We start from the raw sequence: 13,676 nt of genomic DNA on the forward strand, positions 1-13,676 counted from the left end.
AGAGGTCGAAACCCAGTTTAGTAGCCCAAGCAGACAAGTTGTCCAAGGTATTGTGCAACGGTTCGCGAATTTGAGTCCTATAACAGAGACATCATCTGCAAGTTACCTTATCGTACAAGAATTAACGAGAAATTCGTCAATGTCATTGACACTGACACAGAAACCGTAGAGTAGGCGGCTTAGACATGAGTCCCGGAGAAGACCCATGAAGCTATATCGTGTTGTTGTCAGATCGTTATGCTTTATTTAAGGACTTTGAAAAACCCTGTTTGTGCATCTTTGTAAAAATATCCATATACATCTGAAAAAATATCCAAATGCCGAATTGACGAAACCGACCGATAAAGCACTGCCGTTAAGCTGTTGAACAAAGTCTGCAAACACGGCCCACAGCAAAAGCCAATCCACATCGACCCGCCAGTCCCGCGCGCGCTTAGGTTAGTGGTTGAGCGTTAGTATGAAAGGGTGCAGAGTATGAAAAAACACAAAACATAAAAAAGTTCCATAAGCTCTTTCGGTCACCTCGATGCACCACTATCTTAAGGTTCAACTGAGCAAACTTGGAAAAGTGGCCATCTTGGAAACGAAACCCTTGGAAAAATCTTCAAGAAAATCAATCAATAGTACTCTACCAATGCACCGAATACATATATTCATTTTCATGAAGATTTTTCCAAGGTGGTGAGAAAAAACTGCTTTTTTCGTTTTCCAAGATGGCCTCCTTTCCAAGCTTTCTCAATCAAACCTTAAAGCAATTGTCTGTCAGAGGTTCTTTAGCACTGATTCACACAATATGCTTGATGATGCTTGCAATACCGTCAAACCCCTCAGCATAGGATAGGGAAAATGCAGCTCAGCCGCCATCTTGCGACAAAATTACTTGAATAAAAATGTTTCTTGTGCTTCAAAACTGGTATTATAACTCCCATTTTAAAAGATCACTTTTTATTACACCAAGAAAAATTTCCGAAGCATGCCTATTTTTTCGTTTTCTACAGTGGTGTAACCCCTTAATTAACCCCCCGGCATTCGCGCCAAATTTTGTAACACGAACACTCGCGCGTTGTACTTTGTACAACACAGATAGTCTTTAGAATACTTCGTGATTTTGGAGCACTGCTTTCTTCTGCAAACTTGGGCAGTAGATAATGGCCTTTCGGGTGGGCGAATTAACACGATGTAATTTCTACCGCCAGGCGGCACTAGTGAGCATTATTTTTTTTTCGATCTACTGTATCTAAAGTGTCCAATTATAATTCCAGGAATCGACACTCTGCGAAAGTGATTTCATAAATGGCGATCAACGGCGAACCATATATTTACTCTGCGACATAAATTCCGGGAATACAACTCATCATCTGCTTGTGGATTTCAAGGCGGCGTACGATTCAGTCAAACGAACCAAACTGTTGCAGATGATGCTTGAACGTGGTTTTCCGATAAAATTGATTGACTAGATTCGTATGATGCTGGCTGGACCAAAATCAAACATCAGAATAACCTAAAAGAAGTCCGAATTTAATCAGAGCGTTGCAATCTATTGTTCAACATGCCGCTCGAAGGTGCAAGATACGAAGATCTGATGTGCAAAGGAACGGGATTATCATCACGAGATCTCACATACTTTTTGGCTTCGTGGACGACATTGAACCTTGTTGGCATTGATCGCAGAGCATTTGTACTTTTTAAAAGGGAAGAGCCTGCGAGAATCGTACCGATTAAGAGGTCTTACAAGACACGTATATGGTAGCTGGCCCGGAGCGGGACACTTCGAAAGGTTCCGAGGTGGAATTCGATGGTTCACAATACGAGGTAGCCGACGAATTCATATATCTTGGAGCACTAATGACATATGATATCGATGGTAGTCGCGAGGTAAAAATGTGCGATGCTGCTGCGAATAGGATTTTCTAGGGTTCGCTCATTCAGCTAAAGTTTCGTAGTCTACAGACGTGCTCAAAACTTGTTCTATACAAAATGGCTGATACTTCCTAGGTAATGAGGCATGGGCGTTGAACGAAACAGACCATCGATTTCTCGAGTGTGAAAAATAAAACACAGTATGCCCAGCAGAGAGGTTGGTAAATGGCTGGTCCTTAGCTTACGCCCATGCAACTTCTCTCCCTACCTCCGCGCGGTACTGGCCGGGGTACGAACAACTATAGTGGAGATCGAGTAACCAACCCCCGGTGGAAACTATGGTTGTACGCAGACAGGGCAAGGGAGGTTTGCTCCGGCAAACCTGGAAAGCAGCGTCTGTTCTCCATGTTAGGAGCGGTTGATTATCGTCCAAATGCCAGCTAAACTATGCACCACGGTCCCCCGAAAGTTTACGGGGTTGGTGTCAGGCCTTGTAAAGCAAGCCATAAAAAAACTAAACTATTAACAATCAACGAGTTTAAGGATCGCTGACTAAGAGCAATCGGTCGTTCAATGAGACGGGAATGGCGCCCATGATCGAAAAACACATTTAATCATCATCCGGATTGTTCGGTCACGGCTATGATGATGATGCCAGAGAAGAAGGAAAACGTAAAGAATGTTTGAATGGAAACTGACGATCGATACAATAGCGGTTGATTTTAAACACTGCCAGATGCGCCCTTCTGTTGGTGAAGTGACACATTTACTGGCGGAAAGAAAATGGAACGCTACACACCAGAAGTGACCCATGGGCAGCTTAATTCTGCGAAGATTTGTTGGACAAATGATGATTGTTGGACAAAAAAGCAGCCCCGGCTACATCTGAACTAATACTTCCGGAAGTACTGAATAAAATTAGCCACGAGCAGTGATCGCGCAAACTAATTAATATCGAATCGCCCCTCGGCAGCGATATAGAGTAAAAGAGAGAGAGAGAGCAATCAGTTATAATATACGCTTTGAACTATACGCACGCAATCTTTAATTTAATCCGCGAAAACTATCCATGTGCCAATTCAAGAGCTATCGAATAAAACATTTTGGTCCTTCGAGCCGGATGTAATCCGACGAGATGGTAGATGTGCGGAATATAGTGATGGTTTTCTCGCGGCATATGGTGAAACGTAATTGATTCGATTTTGCACCAAGTGCAAAAAGTACGCCATCTTGGCAACGACGCGACGCGTAATGCGAAAGCGAATCCTTTGAATCGTGTTCGGTGCACGATTAATCTTGAAACGACAAGAACAATCAGCGAATTACCTGTGCAAATAAACCATAAACATTAATTCCATGTGTGAAAACGAAGAAACTCCAAAAGTGTTACGAATCATAACCCCTAAAAATCTACTGGACGCTTTGACTGGAGCGGGAACAAGTCTTGCCCCTGAGAGCACGGTAGCGCTCCAAAAAGCGGCACAGATAAAACGAGAAAACGACAAGAAAATGGCGCAGAGAATGGAAAATGTCGTCGATCGGCGTGATTTGATATTGCAGAAGCTTCTGAGAATTCGGGAAGGAGTAAAGGACGACGATGTGAATGTGCACTGGTTAAAACTGCAGTTGGAAACGATCCGCCGGTGCAACGAAGATTCGTAGAAAATTTATCTGGAGATCTGCAATATTACACCACGGGAACAACGGGATGAGCATACGGCAGAACATTACCGCTGTGAAGAGCTGTTCAACTCGCTGTATATCACGATCCAGACGAAATTGGATGAAAGGAAGAATGCTGAAGCGAATCAAGCGCTGCTCAGTGTAAACGCAGCTCCATTCCACCCTCAACCTCCGATGGCTGTAAACTCATCCGCACCACACTTGCAGGTGCCGCTGCCAACATTTGATGGAAATCTCGAGAACTGGTATGCCTTCAAATGCATGTTCCAGACGATTATGCGAAGATATCCTAATGAATCACCCGCGATTAAACTGTATCATCTCAAAAACTCTCTCATCGGCAACGCAGCAGGTAAAATCGATCAGGATGTGATCAATAATAACAATTACGATGCTGCTTGGAAAATGCTAGAAGATACATACGAAGATGAGCGACTCATAATTGATACACACATTGATGCGCTACTGAGCCTGCCAAAGATGACGGGTGAATCAGGTGAAGAATTACGGAAGTTAATCGATACATGTTCCAAGCACGTCGACGCACTCAACAACCGGGATTTACCTGTTGACGGTTTGGCTGAGATGATTCTTGTCAATTTAGTTGCTAAACGATTGGACAAGGATACAAGAAAGCTGTGGGAATCACAATTGCCAAAGGAGGAACTACCATCGTTTTCGTTGATGCTCAATTTTCTACGTGAAAGAAGCCGTATTCTACAAAAAGTGAAGGGTTATTCAGAACCACAGCCAATCACTGGAACAGCAAAACAACGAGGCAAATTGGAGCAAAAGAACATGACAGCTAAAAACTTCGTGCAAACGTCTAAGGAATCATGTTTTAGTTGCAATGGTGAGCACTCTATCTACAAATGCAATGTATTTAAGGCCCTCGGAGTGAACGAGCGTTATGGCAAGGTAAAACAAGCAGGCCTCTGCTTCAATTGCCTACGTCGTGGTCATCGAACTGTCGACTGCAATCAAGCAGCAATCCTGTAAAGCATGTGGAAGAAAGCACCACAGTCTACTTCACCAAGAAAAGATTCCCACATCGAAGAAACCTGAGATTCCGCTTCCGGAACAATCAGCATCGGAATGTAAGGATACGACTGAAAGTTCTGCTCAAGAACCACGTTCGGTAAACTGTGCTCAAGCAACAATCACGAAAAGACAAGTGCTACTGTCGACCGCCGAGATTCTTGTATGTGGATCCGGAAACACCAGCTGGCCTTGTAGAGCTCTTTTAGATTCAGGATCGGATTCGAATATCATTACCGAAGTATTTGCGAGAAAGCTGAACATCCCAATGACAAGCATCAATCTTCCGATCAGCGGGCTGAACAACGCAGAAACAATAGTTAAACACAAAATTAATACAAAGATTCGATCACGCGTTAACTCTTTTGACGCCCTTTTGGAATTTCTTGTGGTGCCGAAGATAACGACCAGCTTACCAATTGTTGAACTTAACATTCAGACTTGGTCCATTCCTGCTGGTATTGATTTACATGATCCATCGTTTAATGTACCTGATGAGATCCAGATGATTATTGGAGCCGAACTAATCTTCGATCTGATTAAAGAGGGCCGGATGCGGCTCGGTAATGCTATACCAACATTGATAGATACACATTTCGGGTGGATTGTTAGCGGAACGGTACCGACTAATATTCAAAAGCGATCACAAACTTGTCAGCTCAACTTGTGTAACGAGGAACTCAATCGCAGATTGACGAAGTTCTGGGAGCTGGAAACATGCCGGGAGGCACCTGCTCGAACAGCAACTGAACAAGCAGTTGAAGATTACTTCAAGCGTACTGTTATTCGAAGCGACAACGGTCGGTATATTGTCAAATTACCTTTCAATAACATGAAGAGTCAGCTTGGCGACTCTCTAGCAACGGCGCAACGTCGGTTTGATAAATTATTGCGAACATTCATCGACGACGAGAAAAGAAGCCGCTACACGGGGTTTATGACGGAGCACTTGGCCCTTGGCCACATGGTGGAAGTCGAAAACCGTCCAGTCGATGGTTATTTTCTTCCTCATCACGCTGTCTATAAGGAATCGAGCAGCACTACTAAAATCAGGGTAGTTTTCGACGCTTCAGCAAAAACCAGCACTGGAATTTCGTTGAACGATGCTCTGGAGATAGGCCCGACAGTTCAAAGCGACCTAATCTCAATCATTCTGCGATTTTGTAGTCATCAAGTGGTGCTTACAGCAGATATACCAAAAATGTACCGTCAGGTTCAAATTCACGATGACGATCGAAAATATCAGCGTATTGTGTGGCTCAACTCCGAACGCAACGCAGCAATCTTCGAGCTAACAACTGTAACATACGGTTGTTCCAGTGCACCGTATCTGGCCACGCGTGTGCTGCTTCAGTTAGCAACCGACGAGGGAAACGAACTTCCGCTTGCATCAAAGGTCATCCAGCAAGATAGCTACATCGACGATTTTCTCACCGGAGGCAAAACACCGGCAGACGTGATCGCAATTTACGAACAACTAACGGATATGTTGAAACGAGGCGGCTTTGGAGTGCACAAGTTCTGCTCGAACAGTTGCCGATTTCGGTTTTAGATCAGAGTCGCCCTAGGTTCGCTCTAATATTTACAAAATCCATACAAAAGTGACAGCTCAGAGCGAACCTAGAGCGACTCCGTTCTAATAACGAAATCAGCAAGTGACATCGTTCGCAGACATATTCCAACTGATCATCAGGAAGCGCAGATGAACTTCGAGAATGCGGATATAAACAATACAATTAAAACGCTGGGTTTGATTTGGAATCCAACAGATGACTATTTTACAATGGCAAAGATACAAATCCAAGACCTCTGGCGGCTTGGTTTAGCATGGGACGAAGTTTTACCAGCCGAACAGGAGAAAAACTGGACATCATTCCGTGAGCAATTACCGTTGGTGAACCTGATGAAAAAGAGCAGATGTGTAATTGCAAATAATACAAATTTAATCGAACTTCATGGATACTCAGATGCTTCCAAGGTAGCTTACGGTGCAGTACTGTACACCCGATGTGTATCATTCGACGGAACTGTTAGTGTCCACCTTGTCTGCAGCAAATCGCGCATCGCTCCGTTGAAACCTACAACTATCCCACGACTGGAATTGTGTGGTGCTTTACTTTTAGCTCAGCTCGTTAGCAAAACTGTGGCGGCGATGAAAATTTCGTTCAATCGGGTGACACTTTGGTGTGATTCGCAAGTAGTATTGGGGTGGCTGAAAAAATCACCGCTTGCTATGAATCAGTTTGTTTCGAATCGGGTTGCAGCTATTATCGAATTGGTGCCAGAATATCGGTGGCGATACATTCCATCAGAATTAAATCCTGCAGACGTATTATCACGTGGTGCCATGCCGGAGGATCTGTTACAACTTGAATTGTGGTGGGCAGGGTCGCCAACACTATGGGAAGAAACAGATACACTCGTAGATGACATGAGAGACATCGACGAATGTAACTTGCCCGAACTAAAACCAGCGACGGTGTGTGCTGCTGTCCAGCGGGAGCCACCAATCAACTTGATTCGACTAAGTAACTTTCGACGCTTACAGCGAGCTTGGGCATACGTATTGGGATTTATTAGGAATGCTCGTACAAAGATTCGAGATGTGTCTCCTCTCAATGCTGAGGAAATGACTACATCACTTCATACAATTGTTAGACTAGTTCAGCGGGAATCATTCGGCTGTCTTTTCAAATTACTATCCAGTGGCTCCAGCAAACTACACGACCATAGTGGATTGGCACCGATTCTCGACACAAATGGATTAATTAGAGTAGGAGGGCGGCTTCAAAATTCGTCGATCCCTTACGAAGGAAGGCACCAGCTTCTATTACCGGAAAGGCATCACATTACCCTCATCCTTGTTCGACAACTACACGAAGATCATATGCACGTTGGACAACGAGGGTTGCTGTCAATCGTCCGCGAACGCTTCTGTCCTGTGAAGGTGAAACAAATAATTAAGCGAGTAATCAGAGGTTGTTTTGTTTGTGTTAGACAAAATCCACGATCGGTAACCCAATTCATGGGAAACTTGCCTGATCACCGCGTAACTCCATCGCCAGTTTTTTCAAATACTGCAGTTGATTATGCAGGGCCCTTTTTGCTTAAGGAGGCTGGTAGGAAAACGGTAACTTACAAGGCCTACAAGGCCTACATTGCAATATTTGTTTGTACTTAACCACCGCAAACTTTGTAGCTGCACTACAACGCTTTATAAGCAGACGTGGTATTGTTACTCACATGTATTCAGACAATGGGACAACCTTTGTGGGTGCAAATCATGAACTTGCAGCTCTGCGGAAACTTTTTGAAGAGCAAACCCACCAATCTGAACTGAACGATTTTTGCATTGCTAAGGGAATACAGTGGCATTTCATTCCTCCTCGCAGCCTCCATTTTGGAGGAATATGGGAGGCTGGTGTCAAATCGGTAAAGCATCACATAAAGCGCGTGGTTGGAGAAACAAAACTCACATATGAGGAAATGACAACATTTCTAGCTCAAACCGAGGCCATTTTAAACAGTCGGCCACTAATACCAGTATCGGATGATCCTAACGACGTTGAAGTGCTGACTCCATCACATTTTTTAATCGGTAGATCAGCACTCAGTATTCCGGAACCATCATATGCACAGGAGAAAGTAGGGCGCTTGAGTCGCTGGCAGCACATCCAGTTAATGAAGGAGCATTTCTGGAAACGTTGGTCGGCAGAATATCTGCATCATTTACAATCCCGGCCAAAGTGGAACGGCGGAGTAACCAAGATCTAAGTAGGAGCACTCGTCGTACTCAAGGATGAAAACGCTCCACCCCATCGATGGCATATCGGACGGATTATTGCCACTCACCCAGGAGACAAGGGTGTAGTACGAGTTGTGACCGTCAAGACATCATCTGGCGAATATCGACGAACCATCACAAAAATCTGCCTACTTCCGTCGGTTGATCCAGTGGAGTCAACGAGGGGAGAATGATCGCGCAAACTAATTAATATCGAATCGCCCCTCGGCAGCGATATAGAGTAAAAGAGAGAGAGAGCAATCAGTTATAATATACGCTTTGAACTATACGCACGCAATCTTTAATTTAATCCGCGAAAACTATCCATGTGCCAATTCAAGAGCTATCGAATAAAACAAGCAGTGTTGCGAAACGAGCGAGAAGCACATCAAGCCCGTTCGTTCTCGGGCGTGTACGAGTAGCCTGCCTAGCGTTCCTCATCGTTCGCGCCCGGGTGAATCAAAATTGCGAGCGAAAAACCCAAGTTTTCTTGCCAGATTTCATCTAGTATGTAGCGCAATTCCAGGAAGCTTTTCTCGCGAATGCTCGTGTGGCGTGTTATCTCGCATGCGAGAAACGCGTTGAAGAGCACAGGCGAGTGTGAATGCACGAAAAGCATGGACTACTAAGAGTGTTCTCGATATTTCGCGCGAACGAGAAATGGCTTTTACGCGCCAACGAACGAGAATAGCATCACTGGCCACGAGTCTATCTATGACTATCAAAATTTGGGATAGTATCTCCTCGTCCTCAAGACTATTTCCTGGTCGGGTAGACAAGAAGGCATGGCGCTGGTCTATGCCAGTAGTATTGATTGATTAGTTTTATTAGCTTTATTAAGATAGTCGTCTTACGTTTGAGTTTCGTCCAGCAAAGCTGCGAGAGTTCTGATCAAAAATTGCGATAAAGTACAGCCTATCAGTATGTTTACAATCATTCTTGGAATCGGTTATCTATATTGTTGGTAATAAAGGAATGGGCGTACATGGTTAGATTGGCCACTTCAATAAGTTTTTGAAGCTCCGGGATTCATGATTCAATTTTAATCATTTTAATTTCTTACGTGTGTCAAATGTTGTAATAATTTTGAACTGTAGAACGAATATTAATTATATAGTCATCCGTTGGTCCGAAAAGCAATAGTACATCCCTAGAGGGAACGAGTTACGAGTTATTTCATTCAAAATTATGTAATTGGTTCTTCTGTTACCTGGAAAACCCAAGTTTCAGAAAAGCAGCGCTACAGCAGCTAGTACAAGGATGACGGAGCTAACGGCAAGTAATGGAACCAAACCCATGATCATGTTATTGTGATTTCCATTAGGACGCGCATTAGTTGTGCTAATTACATCACACTACTCCGTTGAGAGAAAACGAGAATATTTCCTCGTTGTAAATAGGCCCGCCAAGGCGCAATTTTCAATCCGAAAAGAAAACAAGAAGAAAATACTGATTTTACATCATTTGCGTAATTACCCACCTTAAACGGCCCACCCAACACCAGATGCTCTGTTAGATTGTTTACATTAAGCGACTGGTTATGTTTACCCGTTTTTAATAGTGTTTATGGCAGCGCGTGAGTTTTGCCCCGGACGCTACGACTTCACAGTCACTCAACTGTTCTCACCATATTTTCAGTTTGCGAAACGTACACTCTGTCAAGTTTACTTTCGTCGATCCCAATGGAATTTCTATTTAATTGTACAATTCTAATTTGTGTGTCACATGCATTGAAAATGGATTCTAACACTCCACTTCTCCGCTCCCTTTTTTTTCAGAACCACTTCCCTCGCCAGGGATCACCGCAACATCCTTCGCCGACAGCATGTCCAACTTGAGTGACAGCTCTTCCAACACGGCAGTCCTAAACGGTAACGCTGCTGGTGGCGGACTTCCACCGGGTAGCAGCACTGCTGGCGGCAGCAACAATAACAACACCAACGGCATAGGTGGCAGTGGATCCCAGGCTGGATCGAGTCGCCCCCGGATGGATATAGCGTGCGTGATCGATACACATCTGGCCCAGCGGAAGGTGGCCTTCGATGAGCTAAAACTTGCCTGCCTACAGGCGTGCGCGAATCTACAGCTGCTTGAGTTTGAGAAATTGGACTTTGGCGAGCTCAACACGGTCGATAGTTTCTATAGCGCCGATGTGGCCGTCGTGGATTTGAGCGTTCAGGCGCAGCAGAGTACACTGAGCTACCATTTGGGAGTGCGGGAGAGTTTCGAGATGAAGGAGAATATCGTGATCTACAATGACGTGGAGAGTGAGGCTACGCTGAGGATGAAGATATCGTGTGGAAACTACACTTTCGTGCCCTATCGAGTGGTGGAGGGTGGAGGTTGTGTAGTGACGAATCCTGGAAAAGTAGGAGATGTGGAGTCTAAGATTGGACTGTTGGGACGATTGAGGAAAATCTTTCAGGACGTAGAAATTCAATCGAAGGCACATCTGAGGGAAAAGTTCATGGCCGATTTAAGAGGCGTAAGAGATCAATTCGCGGGAAATGTAGAGGAACTGCAAAAAATGCTACGAAATATGAGGAAAAGACTGGATGATCCGCATGTTCTTTCAAAGGAAATCGTGCAAACCTATATGCTATCACTTCGGGACGTTCAAGACTACGACGCAATGGTTCAGTTAGTGGACGACCTGCAAACAGTTCCAAACAAACAAAACTACATTAACACTGGTAATATGAATTATCTGTACGCGTTCGCGCTGAATCGAAGAAACAAGGAAGGTGATCGCGATTCGGCGCTGAAAACCTGCATCAAAGCACTAGAAAAGAAAGAAAACCATTTCCCGGATATGCTGTGCCTGTGTGGCCGAATCTACAAAGACATTTTCGTTGAATCCAGCCGAACCGACCAGGAATCTCTTCAGAATGCCATCACCTGGTACCGAAAAAGTTTCGAAATTCAACCAAACGAATTCGCTGGTATTAACCTAGCCACCCTACTGGTAATCGAAGGCAAAGATTTCTCCGACACAGAACTACAGCACATCGGAATGGTTCTAAACAATTTGATCGGCAAAAAAGGTTCCCTCTCATCCATCAAAGACTACTGGAATGTAGCGACGTTCTTCGAAATCTCCGTACTAGCCGAGAACTACGCAAAAGCCATCCAAGCGGCCGAGTGCATGTTCCGGCTGAAACCACCCAAGTGGTACCTCAAATCAACCATCGGCAACATCACGCTAATCGACTGTTCCCGGCGCAAATCGGAAGAATCTCTCGCTTCAATCGAGCAGCAAATCTTTCAATTTTGGATGGAGTTTTTCATCGAAGCCACCAACGCTGAACCCTCGTCCACGGTTCGTTTCCCCATCCTGATCCAGGAAACGCAAAAAATCCTCATGCCGTCCTACGTCTCTATTCACATGAACGCCGAGCAAAAATCCATCGACATTGCAAATATCTGCCAGCAACATGAGAAGGAAAAATGCCGAAAGGTTCATAATTTTAACTTCCTCGCCAGTCAGATTAAATCCGTCAGTTTGTACAAGCGAGACGAACGGTGTGCCTATCTGTATGTACAGCAAAACTCCGACGACTTCCAGATGTATTTTCCTTCGGTCCAATGCCGACAGCAGTTCTACGATTTAATTCTACAAATGACTGCCGAACAGGGCTGTGGCTTCATAGACTTATCCACGGAGACCAATAATGACGAGATTAATTACGAGTACGATATGGACGATCAAAGTCGAAGAATTGTTCTGGGACGTGGTACCTACGGTACCGTTTACGCTGCTCGAGATCTTAACACACAGGTTAAAATAGCCGTCAAGGAAGTACCGGAAAAGTTTAGTCATGAAGTTCAACCCCTGCATGAAGAAATTAAACTTCACTCTCAGCTGCGCCATCGGAATATAGTCCAGTATTGGGGGTCCAAATCGGAGGACAATTATTTTAAAATATTCATGGAGCAAGTTCCGGGAGGGTCGCTCTCAGCCTTACTTCGATCCAAGTGGGGTCCGCTCAAAGATAACGAAGCAACCATCGCCTTTTACTCTAAACAGATACTAGAAGGACTGAAGTATCTACACGACCAGAAGATTGTCCATCGCGACATCAAGGGTGACAACGTGCTGGTCAACACGTACAGTGGGGTTGTGAAGATCTCCGATTTTGGAACGTCGAAACGGCTGGCCGGCATAAATCCGGTAACGGAGACCTTTACCGGGACGCTGCAGTACATGGCTCCGGAAGTTATCGATCAGGGTGTACGTGGTTATGGTCCGGCAGCCGATATTTGGTCCTTTGGGTGTACCGTGGTGGAGATGGCAACCGGGAAGCCACCGTTCGTGGAGTTGGGATCACCGCAGGCGGCTATGTTTAAGGTGGGTTTCTATAAGAAACATCCGGAGATACCGGCTGAACTGTCGCCGGTGGCGAAAATCTTCATCAAACGATGCTTTGAGGTGGATGTTGATAAGCGAGCGACGGCAGCCGAGCTGCTGGAGGATCCCTTCCTGTCAGAGTGAGTATTTTGGATGGGGTTTTTTGGTTGTTGTTTTTAGACTTTGGAACAGGCTTGTCTAATCCTTTGTTTATGAGGGATTTTTTATACTATCTTCCCTAGCAACTCGAAAACTACAATAGTTTTAAAGCTAATTTTTTCAATAAAGTAATAATAATAATGTTTTTCCAGGGTCCAAATTTATATTTATTAGGTTCAAGGGCTAAATACAATTTTATTTCTTACTGTCCGAGAGATTCTTTTAAAGTTTTGTTTTAGTAAATAAATTAACATTTAATATGTGGAATCAAAATATATGAACTTCGCATTTGAAAATAATTTATGGTTTTGGGTTGTTGTGGAAATAATAGGTTGGGCAGGTTTCCATTAGACTAATGCTAGTAAATGATTACATGTATTTGGCATCGAAATGTCGAAATATCAACGGAAAGGAACAAAAAATTATTGAGAAACAAAAGGCAATAGCATGCGAAATAAAAGGCTCTTTGCAATATATCCTGTGATAGCATAAAAAATTATGTAGAAGAAATTGATTCACCATTAAAATGCGTATTTATCATTAAAATTAATTCAACGTTATATTATTGGTGTCGGAAGCAATAATGCATGAAGAAATATCAGACGGCAGCTCGGCAGCGCAATCAAGTGAAAATGATACTAGCTCTAAACGCATCCGGGTTGATTGGTTCCGCACAACTTAATGTGCTTTCCCAGTGTCTATCCGCTACATATACTACAGAAAATAGATTGTACACTCAAATCCACAACAAAATAGAGGGGCTGATAGCGAATGAAGCACTCGAGGAACAAGGAGTGGAGTATG

The 13,676-nt window shown here is 44.1% G+C and overlaps 1 protein-coding gene across 3 annotated transcripts in view; it reads left to right on the top strand.

Annotated features, from left to right (window-relative positions):
* Nucleotides 1–13,676, top strand: part of LOC131686708 (mitogen-activated protein kinase kinase kinase 15) — a 39,853-nt gene that overhangs the window by 6,504 nt on the left and 19,673 nt on the right. For all 3 annotated transcript variants that reach the window (XM_058970638.1, XM_058970646.1, XM_058970628.1), the window contains exon 2: nt 10,144–12,853. In XM_058970638.1, coding sequence (XP_058826621.1) covers nt 10,144–12,853 — 2,710 coding nt within the window. The remainder of the gene's footprint in view (nt 1–10,143; nt 12,854–13,676) is intronic.

The sequence above is a fragment of the Topomyia yanbarensis genome, chromosome 1 (assembly GCF_030247195.1).
Source record: "Topomyia yanbarensis strain Yona2022 chromosome 1, ASM3024719v1, whole genome shotgun sequence".
Lineage (NCBI taxonomy): Eukaryota > Metazoa > Arthropoda > Insecta > Diptera > Culicidae > Topomyia > Topomyia yanbarensis.